Source organism: Arachis ipaensis, chromosome B9 (genome assembly GCF_059453495.1).
Source record: "Arachis ipaensis isolate K30076 ecotype BB chromosome B9, ASM5945349v1, whole genome shotgun sequence".
Classification (NCBI taxonomy): domain Eukaryota; kingdom Viridiplantae; phylum Streptophyta; class Magnoliopsida; order Fabales; family Fabaceae; genus Arachis; species Arachis ipaensis.
This window is the reverse complement of record NC_142444.1, coordinates 33,918,911-33,941,611: the sequence shown is the minus strand read 5'-3', so window position 1 is coordinate 33,941,611 and position 22,701 is coordinate 33,918,911. Positions and strand designations below refer to the sequence as shown.

The 22,701-nt window shown below is 37.6% G+C and overlaps 1 protein-coding gene and 1 non-coding gene across 2 annotated transcripts; both read right to left on the bottom strand.

The window, feature by feature from the left end:
• Positions 1-12,369: 12,369 nt before the first annotated feature.
• Positions 12,370-13,965, bottom strand: LOC107619756 (uncharacterized). Its single transcript, XM_016322046.2, has 4 exons — positions 13,819-13,965; positions 13,596-13,685; positions 12,633-12,827; positions 12,370-12,408 (listed from the first exon to the last, which is right to left on the bottom strand). The coding sequence occupies exons 1-4, from the start codon at positions 13,963-13,965 to the stop codon at positions 12,370-12,372; spliced, it is 471 nt and encodes a 156-aa protein (XP_016177532.1).
• Positions 13,966-16,904: 2,939 nt separating this feature from the next.
• On the bottom strand, positions 16,905-17,011 carry LOC148544244 (small nucleolar RNA R71). The gene has a single exon (XR_015901429.1). It is a non-coding gene; the product is annotated as a small nucleolar RNA R71 (small nucleolar RNA).
• Positions 17,012-22,701: the final 5,690 nt, after the last annotated feature.

Sequence of the window (22,701 nt, the reverse complement as noted above, 5' to 3'; positions counted from 1 at the left end):
TGCATGAAATTTTTAGATCAAAACATGTGATGCATGCAAGAATGCTATGAATGTCAAGATGAACACCAAGAACACTATGAATGTCAAGATGAACATCATAGACACAATTTTGAAAAATTTTTTAATGCAAAGAAAACATGCAAGACACCAAACTTAGAATTCTTTAATGCTTAGACACTAAGAATTCAAGAATGCATATGAAAAACAAGAAAAGACACAAAACATGAAAACATCAAGATCAAACAAGAAGACTTACCAAGAACAACTTGAAGATCATGAAGAACACTATGAATGCATGATATTTTCGAAAAATGCAAGATGCACATGCAATTGACACCAAACTTATAACATGACTCAAGACTCAAACAAGAAACACAAAAATTGTTTTTGATTTTTATGATTTTCTACATTTTTTTGGATTTTTTCGAAAATTAATTGAAAAAGGAAAATAAGGATTCCAAAATTTTTAATATGAATTCCAGGAATCTTGCATTCTTAGTCTAAAGCATCAGTCCAGGAATTAGACATGGCTCACTAGCCAGCCAAGCTTTCAATGAAAGCTCCGGTCCAAAATACTAGACATGGCCAATGGCCAGCCAAGCTTCAGCATGTAATTCAGACATGACATGCCTGACATACCCTACAGTCGTGTAACAGCTGATGGTTGGAAGCCTCAGTCCAAAAGAATTTAGACATGACTTTACAGCCAGCCAGGCTTCACATGCTTCATGAAACACTAGAATTCATTCTTAAAAATTTTGAATCTAAAATTTATTTTGAAAACAGGTGAGAAAATTTTTTGAAATATTTTTTTGAAAATTTTTTGAAAAGAAAACGAAAAGAAAGTTACCCAATCTGAGCAACAGGATGAACCGTCAGTTGTCCATACTCGAACAATCCCCGGCAACGGCGCCAAAAACTTGGTACGCGGAATCGTGATTACACTTTAATTATGTAAAATTCATCGCTCTTTCTTTCCCCGGTAATGGCGCCAAAAACGTGATGCCAAGACCACGGTTCACAACTCCGTGTAACTGACCAGCAAGTGCACTGGGTCGTCCAAGTAATACCTTACGTGAGTAAGGGTCGAATCCCACGGAGATTGTTGGTATGAAGCAAGCTATGGTCACCTTGCAAATCTCAGTCAGGTAGGGTTAAATGTGATTGGATTAGATAATTAAAAGATAAATAATAAAGGATAGAAATACTTATGTAAATCATTGGTAGGAATTTCAGATAAGTGAATGGAGGTGCTTTTCGTTCCTCTGAACCTCTGCTTTCCTGCTATCTTCATCCAGTCAGTCTTACTCCTTTCCATGGCTGGCTTTATGCAAGGGCATCACCGTTGTCAGTGGCTACATCCCCTCCTCTCAGTGAAAAATATGCTCACATGCTCTGTCACAGCACGGCTAATCATCTGTCGGTTCTCGATCATGCTGGAATAGGATTCACCCTCCTTTTGCGTTTGTCATTAACGCCCAGCACTCGCGAGTTTGAAGCTCGTCACAGTCATTCAATCATTGAATCCTACTCGGAATACCACAGACAAGGTTTAGACTTTCCGGATTCTCTTGAATGCCGCCATCATTCTAGCTTACGCCACGAAGATTCTGGTTAGGAGATCTAAGAGATACTCATTCAGTCGAAGGTAGAACGGAAGTGGTTGTCAGGCACGCGTTCATAGGGAATAATGATGATTGTCACGTTCATCACATTCAGGTTGAAGTGCGAATGAATATCTTAGAAGCGAAATAAGAAGAATTGAATAGAAAACAGTAGTACTTTGCATTAATCTTTGAGGAACAGCAGAGCTCAACACCTTAATCTATAGAGTGTAGAAACTCTACCGTTAAAATTACATAAGTGAAAGGTCCAGGCATGGCCGAGATGGCCAGCCCCCTAAAACGTGATCAATAGATCAAAAGATAATCCAAAGATCCAAAAATGTCTAATATAATAGTAAGAGGTCCTATTTATAATAAACTAGCTACTAGGGTTTACATGAGTAAGTAATTGATGCATAAATCCACTTCCGGGGCCCACTTGGTGTGTGCTTGGGCTGAGCTTGAGTGTTGCACGTGTAGAGGTCCTTCTTGGAGTTGAACGCCAGCTTTTGTGCCAGTTTGGGCGTTCAACTCTGGTTTTGGCTCCTTTTCTGGCGCTGGACGTTACATGAGTAAGTAATTGATGCATAAATCCACTTCCGGGACCCACTTGGTGTGTGCTTGGGCTGAGCTTGAGTGTTGCACGTGTAGAGGTCCTTCTTGGAGTTGAACGCCAGCTTTTGTGCCAGTTTGGGCGTTCAACTCTGGTTTTGGCTCCTTTTCTGGCGCTGGACGCCAGATTTGGGCAGAAAGCTGGCGTTGAACGCCAGTTTACGTCATCTATTCTTGGCCAAAGTATAGACTATTATATATTGCTGGAAAGCCCTGGAAGTCTACCTTCCAACGCAATTGGAAGCGCGCCATTTTGAGTTCTGTAGCTCCAGAAAATCCACTTTGAGTGCATGGAGGTCAGAATCCAACAGCATCAGCAGTCCTTCTTCAACCTCTGAATCTGATTTCTGCTCAAGTCCCTCAATTTCAGCCAGAAAATACCTGAAAATCATAGAAAAACACACAAACTCATAGTAAAGTCCAGAAATGTGAATTTAACATAAAAACTAATGAAAACATCCCTAAAAGTAACTAGATCCTACTAAAAATATACTAAAAACAATGTCAAAAAGCGTATAAATTATCCGCTCATCAGTCCACCATGTAGTGCCATATATGCTTGGAAAGATCTGGAATCCTACTTTCCAATGCCATTAGAATCACCTCATTTGGAGCTTTGTGGCTCAAGTTATTCTTGTTTGAAGAAGGCGTGGTCAGGCTGCTAGGTGAGACTTTTGCCCACGTTAATATCCACGTTAGTGTAACTAACGTGGCCATTAACGTGGGTCTTCCTTTGCTTCGCAAACATTAGTGGCACTCACTTTTTCCACTAACGTTGGTGCTTCCCTTTCCTTCCACGTTAGTTCCCATGTTAATGTAACTAACGTGGAAGCTAACGTGGGTCTTCTTTTGCTACGCTAGCGTTATTGGTACTCACTTTTGTCAATAACGCTGCTCCTTCTTCAAAGTTAATGCCATTAACTTTCTCACTAACGTTGGGGCTTCTCTTTTCTTCTACGTTAGTGACCACGTTAGTGGAGCTAACGGGGTCGCTAACGTGGGTCTTCTTGCCCTTTGCTAACGTTAGTGGCGTTAACGTTCTCACTAACTTTCCAAGCTTTCATTTCTTCTACTTTAATGGCCACGTTAGTGGCACTAACGTAGCCACTAACGTGGCTCTTCTCTGCTTCTTGTTACCTGAAATCAATCAAACAAAGTACATCAAAGTCTTGCTCTTAATCATGAGATCATGCATCATCCATTTTATCATTCAATTCATGCATAATTCTCATGAAATCATTCAAAATTCACAATGTTTTCTTGAATCATGGTGTGAATGCATTTTCAACCAAATACTTTCTTATTTCCTAAGAAAATGCATGAAACCAACCTAAAGCATACAAAAAATGGCTAGTAAAACTAGCCATAATGCCCTGGCATCAATAACACATTTAAAGCCATTAGTAATCTGCTTGTCTGCCTCATTTAGTCTGACGTAGTTAACTTTTTCAGGAAAACGATCCCCTACAATATTTTAACTAGTCAAATAGGCTCAGTTTTATTTTCTCTACACAAGTGAACCGAAAATATAGCAAGCAATGAACCGAAATAAGCACAAGGTATAAAGTGTATTACCGCCGTGATTTATGCCCGGCACAGTTGTTACCTTCTCAGGTGTTATGTATATTTTCCCATGGAGAGTGTTCAGGCATCCATAATAGTCGTTATAGGAAGTGATGAACGGGATTTTGATGGTATAGAATTTCACAAATAAAATCTCGTCGAAGTACAGTCTCTAAACCAACAATAATCCTTTCATACAAAAATTTGTTTGTCACAAGTAACAAACCCCTAAAATTAATAACCGAAGTATTCAAACCTCGGGTCGTTCTCCTTAGGAATTGCAATAAAGTGTCATGTTATTGGCTATGAAGTAAGTTTTGGGGTTTTTGAGGTAAGAGACAAGAAATATAAATGGCAATGAAAATAAACTAACAACTAGAAAAGCTGTTGGCAAGGTATGAGAACTAGAAGTCCTATCCTAGTTATCCTCCTCAATTGTGACAACAATTGTCTATTGCTCCCACTTAGTTAACCTCTGACTATGGAGAAAAGTCAAGTGGATGGATTAACTTGAGTCCACAAGTCCTAGCCAACTCCAAAAGGAAAGACTAGCTTTAGTGGCATTCAAATCAATTAGAAACTTCTAATTATCAATCAACAAAGGAATTAGATAACTCAAGAGTCACTAATTACTCTACCAAAGCCAAGAGGAGAAAAATCTATACTAAAATCCAACCAAGCATTTCATCAAATACTTGGAAGGAATAAAAGGAAAGTAAAAGGAATTAAACAACAACAAAGCAATTCAACAATAAAGGAATCATAAATTGCATTAAAAGAGAAATAGAAGAACAAAAGTGCATCAACATAAAAGTAAAGAATTACAAGAATTAAATGCTAAACTAGAGAGAGGAAAGGTAGAAGAAGAAGAAATTGCAAAGGAAAAGTAAATCAAAGCATGAAATTAACTTAGATCTAAGAAATTCTAATCTAGATCTAACCTAATCCTAATTCTAGAGAGAAGGGAGAGCTTCTCTCTCTAGAAACTAACTTTCCCTCCAAAACTAAACTAAACTAAACTAAGTGGTGAAAAAGTTGTGATTCCCCTTCAGTCCTTGGGTTAAATAGCATCAGAGATGAGTTGGATTTAGGCCTGGGAAGCCCAGAATTTGCCCCCAGCGTTTTGCCTTTAAAGGAGTCACGTGCAAGCATCGACGCGTACGTGCCATGTACGCGTACGCGTCGCCATGCGACGTCACAATCCACGCGTGCGCATCGATCTCAACATCCCAAATCCTTGTTTCCTCATGATTTCTCCACTTGCATACTTTTCCTCTTCATCCATTTGATCCATTCCTAGCCTTTCCAATCTGAATTCACTAACAAACATATCAAGGCATCTAGTGGAATCAAAGGTAAATTAAATTTAGCTAATTAAGGCTCAAAAAGCATGTTTTCACACTTAAGCACAAATTAGGAGACAATCATGAAACCATGCTATTTCATTGAATAAATGTGGGTAAAGTGGATGAAATCCACCTAAATTAAGCACAAGATAAACCCTAAAAATGGGGTTTATCAGCAAGCTATCAACTCTCTCAAGAGGCTGTGAGAGACGTTCATTTTCGGGACATGTACCAACACACCAAATCCCATTTCTTCAACTATATCTCTCATTTCCTTACTCAATTCCTTGAACACCCTCTCTATTGCCTTTATCTAGCATCTGAGATCATGAGTTTTCTGTAATGTTTCAAAACAGTATGTCAAGATATATTTATAATAAAAAATAGAGTTTTTTCTAATGAAAGGCGATAAATATATTTAATGTGTACATATGCTTACGTTTTAGCACGACTTCTCCTTCTTTGTTACCATTGTATTCTTCATTTTTGCTGTAAGAACAAAAAAATTTGGTCAATACTTCACTTAATACACCGACAAGCACAAGCATGCATATTTTAATCAAGTGAATGAAAATGTCCAAGCCCACTGAACCGAACTCCCTTGATGTACTGAATAAAACGTGATAAACATTAAAACAGCTAGAAAAGCATTTCTGCATGCAAAAGAACCTAAATGAACACACTAACAATCAAGTGAATCAAAATGGCCAACTCCACTGAACTGAACACCATTCATGTTTTGAATAAAATGTGATAAAATCAGCAAGAGAATCATTTCTGCATGCAAAAGGACCCAACTGAACACACTAACAATTAAGTGAATGAAAATGTCAAAGCCCACTGAACCGAACTCCTTTGATGTATTGAATAAAACGTGATAAACATTGAAATGGCTAGAAAAGCATTTTTGCATGCAAAAGAACTTAACTGAACATACTAACAATCAAGTGAATCAAAATTAGCAACTCCACTGAACTGAACACCATTCATATTTTGAATAAAATGTGATAAACATTCAGTCGGTGAGAAAATCATTTCTGCATGCAAAAGGACCCAACTGAACACACTAACAATCAAGTGAATCAAAATGGCCAATTCCACTGAACGTCTGAACTGAACAACATTCATGTTTTGAATAAAATGTGATAAACATTCAATCAAAAAGAAAAATATTTTGGCCTGCCAAAGGACCCAACTGAAGACACGAATAATCAAGTGAATGAAAATGACCAACTCCACTGAATTGAACACCATTCATGTACTGAATAAAACGTGATAAACATTCAATTATCAAGAAAAATATTTCTGCATGCAAAAGGACTCAACTAAGCATACTAACAATCAAGTGAATCAAAATAGCCAATGATGTGTGGAAAACAATTCCAACACAAAACTCACCGGCAAGTGTACCGGGTCGCATCAAGTAGTAATTACTCACATGAGTGAGGTCGATCCCACAGGGATTGATGGATTAAGCAATTTTAGTTAGGTGGTTAATTTAGTTAAGCAAACAGTTGATGATTTGAGTGAATTGTGATCAACAGAAGCTAAATTGCAAAAAAATAAATGGGAGAGGGGAAATTGACAGAATCTAAAATGCAGAAAATGTAAATTGAGCTAAAACTTAAAGTGCAAGTAATGTAAATGACTGAAACTTAGATTGCAAGAAAGTAAAATAGCTGAAACTTAAATTGCAAGAAAAGTAAATGACTGAATCTAAATTGCTGAGAAACTTAAATTGCTTGAAGATTAAAAGGGATTTGGGAGCTGGGATTCAGAATTTAACAAGAAAATTTACATTGAAGTAAAACAGAAAGCTATTAGATGAAAAGATTCAATTCAGTAGCAAAACAGAAAGGAAACTTAGCTCAATTATGAAATATAAAAGAAAAATGAAGATCTAAGAGGAGCAATGAGATTTGAACACAGATCTATATCTCAATTACACCCTTAATCAAGTAAAAACTAAATTGAAGAAGAAAATGTAAATGAAACAGCAATAAACTCAGATCCAATTCCTCAATTCTCATAATTATGCAGAAGAAAAACAAAGCTGAATTTCAGATCAAGAATTGAAACAGAATTTCTTCAATCTCAATCCAGAACTCAAAACAGAAAGTAAAAGTTGCTGAAGCAAGAAAATGAAAAACAGAAAGAAAACTTAAACCAATTCTTAGAACAATTGAGAAGAGAGGTAAAGATGATTCTCAAACTTAGAATCAATGAAGCTCTTCAATCTCAATTCAAATTCCAAGAACAGATAGCAAAAGTTGAAGAATGAAAATGTAGAAAGAAGAACTCAGATCCAAATTCCCAAATACAAAAATAACTAAATTTGAACTAAAAGTAAAATTGAAGAGTGAGCCAAAGGTAAAACGAAAAATGAAAGAAGGTTCAAAAGTCCTCTACAAATCAAACTAATTCCTATTTATACACTTTCTAGTTTTGATCTTCAGACTTTGGAGTGGGCTTTTTCAAATTGATGAAGAATTTGGTCCAAGGTGGCATTTAATTGAAATTGGGCTCAGGGACACCTCCAGTGGAGTGCTCAGTCATGTAACCCAACGTAGCACTCAATTGCCTTATGCCTCGGCTCATTTTGTCTCGTGTCAAGCCTTGTATAGCGCTCAGTTACTTGTTTCAACGTAGCGCTTCATGCTTTGAAGAGAGGCTCCCTCTTCGAGCCTTGCTGGTTTCATTTTGCCAATTTCCTCATGCCAAAACCTTCCAGTGTAGCGCTTCATGCTTTGGGCATGGTTTCCAATTTCGAATCCTAGCTCTCCCATTTGTGCCAATTCCCTTGCACACTAGCGCTCCTTCCTTGCTAGCACAAGGTCCCCATTTCGAATCCTGGCTCCACCTTTCCTTGATATTGCGCCTTGATTTTCTTTGTTGAGCCCCACAAAAAAGGCAACTAAGTTAACGTAGCACCCTTGCTTCCTTTGGTTCCTTGTGGTGCTCAGTTGACAAACATAACTTAGCGCTATGCTTGATTTTTTCTTGGTGGGAGCTGGTGCTCCAACTAGCATTCAAAGAGTGAACGCTCCGCTTGAATAAAGAGTGCTATGCTTGGCTCCTTTGAATGCTACACTTTTGTATCTTGGGCCACGCTTGGTTGAGCATGCTTTCCTTGTTTCTTTCTTTTCTTCATCTACAAGTAATCAAAACAACCAATCAAAGCATCACCAAATTCACAAGGTTTATAAATCATTCAAAAACCAACTAATTCTAGCTTAAACCTCATGATTTTGTGTCAAATAAAGGATGGTTGATTGATAAATCATAATCATGCAAACCTTCTCCAAATAACTTACTTATAATGCAAGAAAGTGCATAAAACCTAATGAAAAAAGTGAAAAATGCTTGAAAAGCTAGCATAAGATGACTTGTCATCACAACACCAAACTTAAATCTTGCTTGTCTCCAAGAAAGCACTAAACATAAGAAGAAATGAAATGAAACAGAGAAGCATGTATGTCTTTATTTAGCAGATAATTGAACTTGGTTCATGGGGTTTTATGTAGTCAAATGTAGCTCAATTATTCTTAGCTATCTGATATAAAATGTCTCCTTGATGGCTCACTAGAATTGCTGCTATGCTGCCTTGCTTTTTGATTGATCCCTTGCTTGCTTTTTCTTTCTTTCTTTTGCTTTGGAAAGCTTATTTATTAATGAAAGCTTGGTGGCAAGTGTTGCAGCAGCCCTTTTGGCTCAATTTTTGCCCAACACTTCTTCACCACACACATGGCTCACAATTTCTTCCTAGGAACATTGATGCCCAGCATCTCTTTGGATTACTAAGTGCTTTGTAACTAGGTTGCTCTTGATAATGGACTTTCAGTTGGCAATCCCAGATTAGTTAATCCAAGTGGCCAAGTTTTAAAATACTCCTCAAAACCTAATTGTCCAAGCATATCCTAGTACAAAAACACCACAGGCATATGTCCTAGGGTCCAAGCTATTGGTGTCTAGCCTTATTGTTTGTTTCTTTGCCAATTCTTAGCTTTTCTCTTTCTTTTTCTTGCTTATTTTACTTTGTTCTCAAGGGGTATTCATTAATAAAAAGATTTATAGCAGCAAACTAATTCACACTTCAAAGAATATTTTATTATGCATCATTTATTATTGAGCTAATCATTAAATCAAACAAGTACCATGATGAGTCGATAATTTATACCCTTTTTGGCATTGTTTTTAGGTAGTTTTTAGTATATTTTAGTTACTTTTTATTATATTTTTATTAGTTTTTATTCAAAAATCATATTTCTGGACTTTACTATAAGTTTGTGTGTTTTTCTGTAATTTTAGGTATTTTTTGGCTGAAATTGAGGGACCTGAGCAAAAATCTGATTCAGAGGCTGAGAAATGACTGCAGATGCTGTTGGATTCTGACCCTCCTGCACTCGAAATGAATTTTCTAGAGTTATAGAAGCCCAATTGGTGCGCTCTTAATTGCGTTGGAAAGTAGACATCTTGGGCTTTTTAGCAATATATAATAGTTTATACTTTTCCCGATATTTGATGGCCCAAACTGGCGTTAAAATCCAGCCAAAAACTTTCTGGTGTAAAACACCAGAACTGGCATACTTTTCGGCGTTAAACGCCCATTTTGGCACCCAGGGTGGCGTTTAACTCCAATATGAGGCATATGCACGTGGAAGCTTGAAAGCTCAGTCCAAACACTCACCAAGTGGGCCCCGGAAGTGGAATTCTGCACTATCTACACCTAGTTACTCATTTTCTGTAACCCTAAGTTACTAGTTTAGTATAAAAACTACTTTTAGAGATTCATTTAGAAACTCATGACATTTTACATCTCATATTGTATTTTCTACAGCCTGAGCCTCTAAACCCCATAGGTGGGGGGTGAGGAGCTCTGCTGTGTCTCAATGGATTAATGCAATTACTATTGTTTTCTATTCAATCACGCTTGATTCTGTTCTAAGATACTCACTCGTACTTCAATATAGAGAATATGATGATCCGTGACACTCATCATTATTCTCAAACTTATGAACACATGCTTGACAACCACTCCCGTTCTACCTGAGCTTAACGTAGTCATTGGGCGACAGCTTGAGTGCGTATCTCTTGGGTCTCTGATGCGTGAGCATCTTTCCTATCTTTTCCTAGTGAATTTGCATATAATTTGTTGAATTTAATAAAGAATTAATTATCTTTTAGCCAATATGGATGCTACTTTGAGTCTTTTGCAATTTTCACTACAAGAAAAACACTCATTCAGGTACACTTGAAAAGTGTAGCCAAGAGTGAAAAAAAATGATGCCTTAGGCTACGGCTACGCTTTCTGGGCTACGGCTACACTTTCTGAGGTGATTCCTATTCGGCCATTGCCTATTCTCAAAGGCTATGCTTTTCTGCACCAAGTGTTACGCTTTTGGCGTTTGGGAATAGGGTGCGCTTTTCAAGTGATGCTGTTCAGGACCAAAGGCTACGCTTTTCAGCTTCTATTTTTAACAGAATAGGCTACGCTTTTCAGCATTACTGCATCACCTGTAACACGTAGCCACATTGTATACCATGGCTACCCTTTATAAGTGTAGCCTTAGGTCCTTCTTTTTTGTATACCATAGCTACTGTATATAAGTGTAGCCTTAGATCCATCATTGCTTTTTTTTTTATTTTCTATATATATATATATATATATATTTTTTTTTTTTTTTCTAAAACCTAATATTTAATAATATAATTATATATATAATCCTATATTTTTAATTAAATTAGTAAAATATTATTAAATAAAAATAAATACATAATAATACAATTCAATATTCTTGAAATAATAAAAATTATCCTTAAACAAAATTTAAGTTGCCATAATAAATTAGCAGTCATAAGATCTTCTATTTGAGAATAATACAAATTATTTTTTTAAAAATAAAATTTATTTCTCTAAAAATAAATTACTTCCAAATCAATTGCACATGTACAGGGCGAGGTGGTTATCTTTCTTTTTGTAGATCAGATGTTGGTACTGCCTGCTCTGATTGAGGCATGGCTGACTGACTTTGGTGCATTTCCTTATTTGAGAGTATGCTTCTAATAATCCTTGCATTACCTTCATGCCTCTGATTCTGCTTCAGAGGTGTTGAGCCAACAATTATTTTGGCTGAAAATGCTACATTAATCTACTCTAATAAACTATCTAAATCAAACTAAATCAGACTCCTGCACAATAAGAAACCCATCAAAATATGAAGTGATAGCATGATCATACATGATAAGTACTTTTTAGCATGATCATACATAATAAATTCACTATCTACAATTCCCAGTACAGATGCACAATTCTTTGACCATCTAAGAGAAACTAGTTATTGCTATTTTTTAAACACAAGATATTATTTCTTAACTTACTATTCACCTTCATGATGCTCAAATGAATGTGAAAACATTGGATATAGCACAGGTATTAGAAATGATGTCACACACACGCATACAAAGTAAGATTATAGATAGGACAAGTATTTAAGAATGGATATTTTATATGGTGCCAATACTAGACAATGATATAGCATTCATTGATAAAATTAGGATCCGGCCAACACATAAAGTAACATTCTTAAGGGGAATATGAAATCATCACAGCACCTCTTAAATAAAACAACAAAGTAGCACCAATCCACGGTTGAAGGGGAAGATGGAGGAAAAAGTGCTTTCATTCTCAGCTTAATCATGCAAATACAATACAAACAACATTTGTAACTATTGGAGTATCCAATGGAACGGTGAAATTAAAGCATCTGTTAATTAACCTAAGTGGACATTCGGCACCAAAACAACAGACATTTTTAAAGCATCCTTGCTTGCTAGCCAACCAAAATCAATTAAAAGAGCAAATTTCACGACCAATTATATCATGATTTATAAATGTCAATGCTATGAAACTGCGCCTCAACCAATCAAGCATAACGCATGCATCATCAATAACAAAAAGATACATGTGAATGTGCTTCTCATTGCACCCTCTCTTATAAAAAGGACAAGGCAATTTGTTCTCAATTAGAATCTCTTATATCACAGTAATTGGAATTTCAAAAAACATAAACATGAAACAATACAAACAAACTAACCAATCAAGGAAACCAAGATATAGAAATTGGCGTAAATTCTCACCTGAAGGAGTTCAGTAATGCTCCTCTGCCTACTCCCAAGAGCCAATCTGATCAGGCCATTGCCACCACCTCTGCTGCCCCACTCAACTACACCATTCCTCTGCTAAATTACAGTCTCCTCCTTCCCCTCAAACCCACCAGGCTGCACTGAGAATAAGGACCAATTATTTTGCATAAACACTTGCAGGTGAATAGTAAGTTAAAAATTAAAATTATTATAATTAACCAAAAATTCAGTTTTAAAATCATTTTTTAACCAAAAGGGTACCAAAAATTTTCAATCAATCCTACTTGAAAGACACAAGATTCTGCAAAACTACTATTTTTCAAACACAACATAATGATCAGAGAAATTAAGGCTATATACTTACATTTTTCAGCGAGAGCTTGTTGGGCAGTCCCTTGCAAAAGCCTAAAATACCCACAGTTGTTACAGCTTCCACCACCACCGCAGCTGTAGCAAGCACCATCACCACTGCCTCCTCCTCCTCTGTATCCACCACCACGCGCAATAACCGCGACCACCACTGCCATAACTCTTGAATGGCTCTTACAAAAAGCTTTTCCTACAAAAATTTAAATTCAAAATAAGCATGATTACAAGAAAGGCATCAAGCTGATATCCATTTACATAGAATCAGCTTCATAATCCACAATGCATTACAATTTCTAAGATTTGCATCAAAACTGAAGTTCATATTCTTTCTACAAAAGCATTGCAAACAGAAGTCTTTTATGGAAAATAGCACAACTCAAATTTTATTATTTTTATTACAACAATTATATTAAATCAAACATAGTAGAAACACACCAGCCAAGAAGAAACACCAGGCCATTCAGGATACAAATGAATACAAAAGTGCTTTTCCATCTAGGATTGGTGTAAATAGAAGCTGCAAAATGAATATGAATTTTAATAACAAAAATATAAAGCACCAAACCATGTTTTTAATTAATGCATGAAAATCAGTTCAATAGTTCATAGCCCCAGAAGTAAAGATAAGATATCCACATGTTTTCTTTTTCTCTAAATTTGCTTCGTCAAAATTCAAAATGTGGACATTGCTTTTACACACATCAACCTTGATATGTAGACTATTAATCACAATCCCAACAATTTCGATCAATGGCTTTGCAAGCTTAGCAAACATCAAAATACTCATTTCATTTGTGTCCCAATCTAAACCCAGTTTTAGGACTCGCTGTGAAATACCAAGAAAATGCTCATTTCATTTGTGTTTGAATCAAAACCTAATCATGTGAAATATTCTTAATAAAATATCTAAAACTACTATTTTTCAGGTTATAATATTAAAATGTGAAGGAAGTAAAACCTGATCAACGATAGTTGACCATCGCATCCCTTGAAGACCCACACTAGGAGGGCATGAACCCAATGAAAACTCCTGCAGCTCGACACTTTCCTACAGAATGATTTCCCTAGTTTAGCATGCACATATGAAATTTCCAGCACCTCTTGCTTCTGTTTATGCCAAACACAGAAAGGAATCATAACAAATTGAGAATCAGAAGGCGAAACCCCCAAAATTAAAAAACCTCCTTCCTCCTTTCGAGCTCCTCGGCGGGGGCACAGAATCCCGACGGTGGCAGAACGGTGACTGAAACAAGCCCTAGCAGTGGTGGTGGAGTTTCAGCGGCGACGGAGCACCTCCTTTTTCTCTCCTCCATCGCATTTCCTGTCATTGTCGAGCTCTCTCTCTTTGGCGCTCGACGACGATGGCGAAGTCGGCGGAGCCCTAGACGGCGTCGTCCTCTCTTTCCTTCCTTCCCTTCTCCTCTTTGATTTCTTCTCTCTTTTGTGTTTGTGTATATTGAGTGAGGATGAGAGTGTATGCTACACTGCTGCGTGACTAAGGGGGAAGGCCAAAAAATTTTTTTACTAAGTGTTTATTGAGGATTCTCATATTAGGAGACATTTTAAAAGCGCACCTGAAACAGAATAAATAAGCTACTCTTTAAAAGCGTTCCCTTTGATGAGAAAAGTGTATTCATAGATATTTAGATAAGGCTACGCTTTATAAGTGATTTTTATAATATCTAAGGAGACACTTTTCAAGTGATGCCACAACTATGTTTCCTATTGTCATGTAAAAAAGTAACACGTTGAAAAGCGTAGCCTATTTTATGAATAGGCTACGCTTTGCAAATGTAGTTTAAAAAAAGTGTGGCTAAATGGGTATTTTTCTTGTAGTGTTTGTTTATTTTAGGTAGCATTTGGCGTAATTTGATAGAGTTTCTGCAGCACAAGAATCAAAGGAGATGGCAGCGAGGAGCGACGTGTACGCGTGATTTGAAGATTTGCACAACAACGCGTACGCGTGACCGACGCGTCCGCGTGACTCGCGAAAAAGACCATCGACACGTCAGTCACGCGTACGCGTGACATTAGCCACGTATAGAAAACGCAGAAAAATGCTGGGGGCGATTTCTGGGCTGTTTTGACCCAGTTTCCAGCCCAGAAAACACAGATTAGAAGCTGCAGAATGGACAAAACAAGTGGTCCCCACCCATCAACTGAAGACTTACTGATTATTCTGATTTAAATTAAAATATTATTTTTAGGAAAAGATATTATTTTAGTTTCAGAAATTTGAATTTAAAATTTATTAGGATTAGATATAAAAGGATCCCAATTAGTTAACAAGGGATACCACCACAACATTATTCTAATTCCAATTTACAATCCTAGTTTTCTACTCTGAACCATGAGCAACTAAACCTCCACTATTAAGATTAGGAGTTCTGTCTATTTGTATGGATTGATTTTATTGCTTTTTCTATTTTAATTTATGTATGGATTTATAATTTAAGAATTATTTTCGCTCTTCATTTTATGAATTTGGGTGGAACGGAAGTATGACCCTCTTTCTATTTGAGTTTTTGTATAACTTGGAAAAGCTCTTTACTTGAACAATAGCTTGAAAACATATTCTCCTAAATTTTAATTATCTGGATTTAACGGGATACGTGACATATAATCCTTTTATTTTTGGATAATTAGAATTTTTGTGGCATATAAACTGGAATTTGATCATGTAGCTTCTAATTGGAATTAATTGACCAAGGAATTGGCAGTTAATGAATTTTAGAGGAGACTAGAAAGGTCTAAGGAATTAGGGTCTAGTCACATATAGTTTGCCATAAATTAAATCCTACATAATTAAAATAGTTAGTAAGAAAAGTTAATCCAGAAAAATAGATAACTCTGAAGCCTTAACTATCTTCTCCATATTTTATTCCCAAATTAATCATTTCCCTATCTACTTTTTAATGCTCTTTGAATATTCAAATACTATTTTCTGTTTGTCTAACTAAGCCTATCAAATACTATTATTGCTTAATCCATAAATCCTCGTGGGATCGACCCTTACTCACGTAAGGTATTACTTGGTACGACCCGGTGCACTTGCCGGTTAGTTTGTGGACTTTAAATTCCGCCCCAAGTTTTTGACGCCGTTGCCGGAGATTGACTGTGATTAACAACTATTAGTTACTTGATTGCTTAGGTTAGGCATTTTAATTTTAATTAGTTTTATTTTATTATTATTAATTTTTATTTTTTATTTTTGTTTATTTTCATTCCCGTACAGTTTCGTTCGTTCCCCCCCTCCTGTTTCCTTTACGTCCTTTTGCTTTTGATCTTTCTTTTTTTTGCTTTAGTTCATTTTTTTTATTTTCTTCTATATTTTTTTATTTCATTTTTATTTTATTTTCTTTTTATTTTTACTTTCTTTTATTTTCATTTTTGTTTACTCCCATTATTTTATTTTCTCTTTCTATATTCTATTAGTTTTGTTTTATTTTTATCTTTAAATTAAAAAAAAAATATTTTAGTATTAATATTTTTTCCTCAATTTCTGAAATTAAGTTTGGTGTTACCCAGTTGATTTTATTTTCATTTTTCTGTTTATTTTTCCTTTTAAATTTTTGAAATTTTTTTATTAATTTCAGTTATTATTTTTGAAATTTTTTTAGTTATTTATTTAGTATTTTTATTTTATTATTTTACACAGGTTACCTCAAAGGGACTTCTCTGCACTCTGACGTAGAGAGTCCCATCTTTTCTTGTCTTCTGTTTGTTTATGCGCAAGAACAGAGACAAAGAACATCTCTTAGACTTTGATCCTGAACCTGAAAGAACTTTCAGGCGACGTTTACAACAAGCAAGACTTTACAAGGCTACAGAGTCCACGATGGATAATAATAATTCTGTTAATGCCAATGTGGTAAATCCGAATGGGGATGATCAACAAAGGAGAGTGCTTGGCTCTTATTCTTCTCCTACTGCAGATCTTTATGAAAAGAGCATTGTGGTGCCTCCTATAACTACAAACAACTTTGAGTTGAAGCCACAACTAGTCACCCTGGTGCAACAAAATTGCCAGTATCACAGACTTCCTCATGAAGATCCAAATCAATTTATTTCTGATTTTCTGCAGATATGTGATACTGTGAAGACAAATGGAGTGAACCCAGAGGTGTACAGACTGATGCTTTTGCCGTTTGCTCTGAGGGATAAAGCAAAGCTATGGCTAGATTCACAACCAAAGGAGAGTCTGAATACTTGGAAAAAGATTGTTACAGAGTTTCTCACTAAATTTTTCCCACCAAAGAAGCTGACTAAGCTTAGGTTGGAGGTTCAGACCTTCAGACAGAAGGAGGGTGAAACCCTTTATGAAGCCTGGGAGAGATACAAGCTACTGACTAGGCAATGCCCTCTGGACATGTTCTCCAAATGGACCCAACTAGATATCTTCTATGAAGGCTTGGGCAAGATGTCCAAGATGAGCTTAGATACTTTTGCGGGTGGTTCACTGCACAAGAAGAAGATACCAGAGGAGACTATTGAGATGATTGAATTGGTTGCAAGCAACCAATATTTATACTCATCTAACAGGAATCCTGTGAACTCTGAGACCTCTCAGAAGAGAGGCGTGCTAGAAGTGGAAGCTGTTAATGCTCTTCTTGCTCAGAACAAGCTTATGTCCCAGCAGATAAATCTACTTACTCAACAGATGGGTGGCATGCAAGTCTCAGCCATCAACACTCAAAATCTACCCCAAGAGACCTCCTATGACATGGCAGGTAACTTTGTGCAAAATGATAATTATGATTATGCTCAACCTTCTTCTGAACAGGTCAATTACATGGGGAGTGGTCCTAGGAATCCCAACAATGATCCATATTCTAAGACATACAATCAGGGGTGGAGGAATTACCCTAATTCTGGATGGAGGGACCAACCTCAGAGACCTCAGAACTTTAACAATAATTCTCAGGGCGGCTTCTAACAGAACAATTACAACAACCGCCAATTTCAGTCTCAGCAGCAACAACCACCTCAGCAGGAAAACTCTAAATCCCAAGAAGATTCTAATTGGGAGCTGATGAGGAGTTTTATGCAGGAAACCAGAGCCTCCATTAGAAATTTGGAAGTGCAGATGGGCCAACTAAGCAAGCAAATACCTGAGAGGTCTGCAAGTACATTTCCAAGTGATAGAGTGGTGAACCCAAGAGAAGATTGCAAGGCTATTCAGTTGAGAAGTGGTAAAGTAGCTGGATCTGAGACCAAGACCAATGAAGAGCTAGTTGAAAAAGAAGCTCTAGAGGAGAAGAAGGGAGATGTAGAGCACGCCCCTCCTAAACGTGCAGACAACCCGTTTCCTGACTCTCTTGACACTTATCCCACCTTGTCAAAGGCTCCTGAATACAATCCAAAAATGCCATATCCTCATAGGCTTCAAAAGGCATCCAAGGAAAAGCAATTCTCAAAATTTTTAGATGTCTTCAAGAAGCTGCAGATCAGCATTCCTTTTGTAGAGGCTCTAGAGCAAATGCCTCTCTATGCAAAATTTATGAAAGAATTGTTGACTCATAAGAGGAATTGGAAGGAACAAGAGACAGTGGTGTTAACCAAGGAATGTAGTGCCATTATTCAACACACCCTTCCTGAGAAAATGCCAGACCCAGGAAGTTTTGTCATTCCTTGCACCATTGAAGATGTCGGCCTTCAGAGAGCTTTATGTGATATTGGAGCTAGCATCAATCTAATGCCACTTTCAGTGATGAAAAAGCTTCAAATTGAGGAGGTAAAACCCACTCGTATTTCTCTTCAACTTGCTGATTTTTCTATTAAATTACCTGTGGGTGTTGTTGAAGATTTACTTGTGAAAGTAGGACCATTTATCTTCCCTGTTGATTTTGTTATATTAGACATGGAAGAGGAGGTAAAATCCTCTATTATACTTGGTAGACCCTTTTTAGCTACAGGTAGAGCTCTGATTGATGTGCAAAAGGGTGAATTAACCCTGAGGGTCAATGAAGAATAGGTGGTCCTAAATATTTTTGAAGCCCTCAAGCACCCTAATGATTCTGAGGGGTGTATGAAAATAGATGTTATTGAACCACTTGTTCAAGAAGTACTGGAAGCTGAGGTACTTGATGATGTTCTGGATCCTATCTCTGAGTACGAATTAGTTGAAGTTGATGATTCACCACCCCAAAAGGAGCTGATGAACACACCAATAAAGGAGGAAGAAGTCCCCAAGCTTGAGCTCAAACCTTTGCCTCCTTCTCTGAAATATGTGTTCTTGGGTGGAAATGATTCATATCCAGTAAACTCTTCTCTGAAGCCTAAAGAAGAAGAGGCGCTTGTTTCAGTGCTCAGGAGCCATAAAACAGCTCTTGGGTGGACCATTAGTGACTTGAAGGGGATTAGTCCAACCAAGTGTATCCACAAGATTCTCCTTGAAGATGATGCTAAACCAGTTGTGCAACCACAAAGGAGACTTAATCCAACTATGAAAGAGGTGGTCCAAAAAGAGGTAATGAAATTATGGGAAGCAGGTATTATTTACCCTATTTCTGACAGCCCTTGGGTAAGTCCTGTGCAGGTAGTTCCCAAGAAAAGAGGGATGACAGTGATCAAGAATGAAAAGAATGAGCTTATTCCTACAAGAACAATCACAACATAGAGAATATGCATAGACTACAAGAGGCTCAACACTGCTACAAGGAAAGATCATTTTCCCCTCCCTTTCATTGATCAGATGCTTGAGAGGTTAGCTGGTCATGCTTTTTATTGTTTTCTAGATGGATATTCTGGATATAATCAAATTGCAGTGGACCCTCAAGATCAAGAGAAGACAGCATTCACATGCCCCTTTGGAGTATTTGCTTACAGGAGAATGCCATTTGGACTTTGTAATGCTCCATCAACTTTTCAGAGGTGTATGCTTTCAATTTTTTCTGATATGGTTGAAAAGTTTATTGAGATATTTATGGATGACTTTTCTGTTTTTGGTAATTCTTTTGAATCCTGCCTTAAACATTTATCTCTTGTCTTGAAATGGTGTCAAGAATCAAACCTTGTTTTAAATTGAAAAAATGCCATTTTATGGTTACAGAAGGCATTGTTCTTGGACACCGGATTTCAAGTAAGGGGATTGAGGTAGATAAAGCAAAGGTGGAGGTAATTGAAAAATTACCACCACCAACTAATATTAAGGCAGTTATGAGTTTCTTGGGTCATGCAGGATTTTATAGAAGATTTATAAAAGATTTTTCTAAAATTGCTAAACCATTGAGCAACCTGTTGGTTGTTGATATTCCTTTTGTATTTGACTCTGATTGTCTGCATGCTTTTGAAACTCTGAAAGCAAAACTTACCTCTGCTCCCATTATAGCTCCTCTTGACTGGGATTTACCCTTTGAATTAATGTGTGATGCTAGTGATTTTGCTATAGGAGCTATTTTAGGACAGAGGCATGGTAAGCTTGTACATGTCATTTACTATGCTAGTCGTGTGTTAAATGATGCTCAAAAGAATTACACAACTACAGAAAATGAATTATTAGCTGTTGTGTATGCTGTTGATAAGTTTAGGTCCTATTTACTTGGTTCTAAGGTTATTGTTTATACTAACCATGCTGCTTTGAAGTACCTTCTAACCAAACAGGATTTTAAACCAAGATTAATCAGATGGGTGTTGCTCCTTCAGGAGATTGATATTGAGATAAAAAGACAGGAAAGTGTCAGAAAATCAAGTAGCTGACCATCTCTCCAGAATTGAGCCTGAAGCAGGAGAACAACCACCCACAGCCGTGACTGAGACATTTTCGGATGAGCAATTGTTCCTCATTCAGCAGGCTCCATGGTTTGCAGACATTGCCAATTATAAGGCCATGAATTTTATCCCAAGGGAGTACAGCAGGCAACAAGTAAAGAAGCTATTGACTAATGCCAAGTACTACATTTGGGAGAAACCATACCTTTTTAAAAGGTGTTCAGATGGTATAATCCGGAGATGTGTCCCAGATGAAGAAACACAGCAGATTCTTTGGCACTGTCATGGTTCTGATTATGGAGGCCACTTTGGTGGTAAAAGGACAGCTACAAAGATCCTTCAGAGCGGGTTTTACTGGCCGACTCTCTTCAAAGATTTAAGAGAATTTGTGAAGCATTATGACAGATGTGCAAAGGCCACGAATCTCCATGCCAACCATGAAATGCCACAGTAGGGGATTCTTGAGGTTGAGTTGTTTGATGTGTGGGGTATTGATTTCATGGGACCTTTCCCACCCTCACATTCAAACAACTATATTCTAGTGGCAGTTGATTATGTGTCCAAGTAGGTGGAAGCTGTGGCTCTACCCACCAATGATGCCAATGTGGTAATGAGCTTTCTTCAGAGATATATCTTTAGCCAGTTTGGTGTTCCAAGGACACTCATTAGTGATGGTGGAAGCCACTTCTGTAACAGACAGCTGGACTCTCTTCTGCATAGATATAGAGTCCGTCATAAAATGGGAACCCCCTATCACCCTCAGACAAGTGGACAGGTTGAAGTTTCCAACAGGGAACTTAAGAGGATTCTAGAGAAGACCGTCAGTGTTTCAAGAAAGGACTAGTCTAGGAAGTTTGATGATGCTCTCTGGGCATACCGGACAGCTTACAAGACTCCTATTGGCATATCTCCTTATCAGTTAGTCTATGGCAAAGCCTGTCACTTGCCAGTTGAGCTGGAGCACAAGGCTTACTGGGAAATCAGGTACCTGAATCTTGATTCAGAAGCTGCAGGAATTAAGCAGATGCTTCAGTTGAATGAGCTTGATGAATTCAGATATTTAGCCTATGAGAATGCCAAGCTGTATAAGGAAAGAACCAAGCTGCTGCATGACAAGAAGATTGCCATCAGAGTCTTTGAGCCAGGACAAAGAGTGCTTCTGTATGATTCAAGGCTCAAATTCTTTCCCGGAAAGCTGAAATCCCGGTGGTCAGGACCGTTTGTGGTTACCAGAGCTTTACCATATGGTCATGTGGAAATACAGGAAGGGAATTCTGACAGGAAGTTTACAGTGAATGGCCAGAGGTTGAAGCACTATCTTGGAGGCGAGATTGATCGCTAGAGGTCCATTCATCTGCTGAACTAGCAGAACTGACCGTCAAGCTAGTGACGCTAAAGAAGCGCTTGTCGGGAGGCAACCCGATAATTTCGTATCCTTATTAGCTATTTTTCGTAGTAGTAGTTTGCTTCCTTATTTGATTTTTACTAAATTTTTTACTGTTTTTCAGATCATGCAGCTATCTTAGAACAGGAACCGAACAATTTCAAAAAAAAAAAAAGAGCACACAACGCGCAAGCGTCGCTGACGCGTACGCGTCATATGTGTGTTCGTGAAAAATAAAATTTGACAGAGAGTTGTGCGAGAGTGGCGCAGGAATGGTGCCTTGCGCATAAACTTGTTCACGTGTACGCGTCTATGATGCGTCCGCGTCACTTGCGATTTTGGCACTCTACGCGTCCGCGTCAAGCACGCGCACGCGTGGATGAGTAAAATCAGCGTAAAAGGTGTTTTGGCCAGAGAGTTATGCCGGTGTGGGGCTGGAAATGTGCTGGGCGCACAAGCCCCACCACGTGGACGCATCCCTGATGCGTTCGCGTCGTTTTTCCATCCTGGCCGTCCACATGTACACGTCTCCGACGCGTACGCGTCACTTGAAATTCATGCGTTCCACGCTTACGCGTGCCTTACGCTTCCGCGTCGCATGCGACCCCCAATTAAACTACCTCAGCACCTGATTTCAAATCATCCACCCCCCAAATCCTAATTTTCTCTTATTCTTTTATCCTTTTATTCTTCTTTTATCTTAGTATTTGTTTTTGTTTTCAGTTCTTCTTTGCTTGAGGACAAGCAAAACTTTAAGTTTGGTGTTGACGCTTCGCTTATGGGTTTGCTGTCTAATTTTATGGCACCAAAAAGGGAGGCGAATCATCTTCACTGAGGAGCACAACCTGAAGAATAAAACGACCGCTAGGATAACTAAGGTGGTTAAGTTCCTTTCATTCTATATTCCTTCCCGCTTTTACTATGTTATGTTCCACTTTTTTGCTATTTTGCTTTGTTTGTTGCATGATCC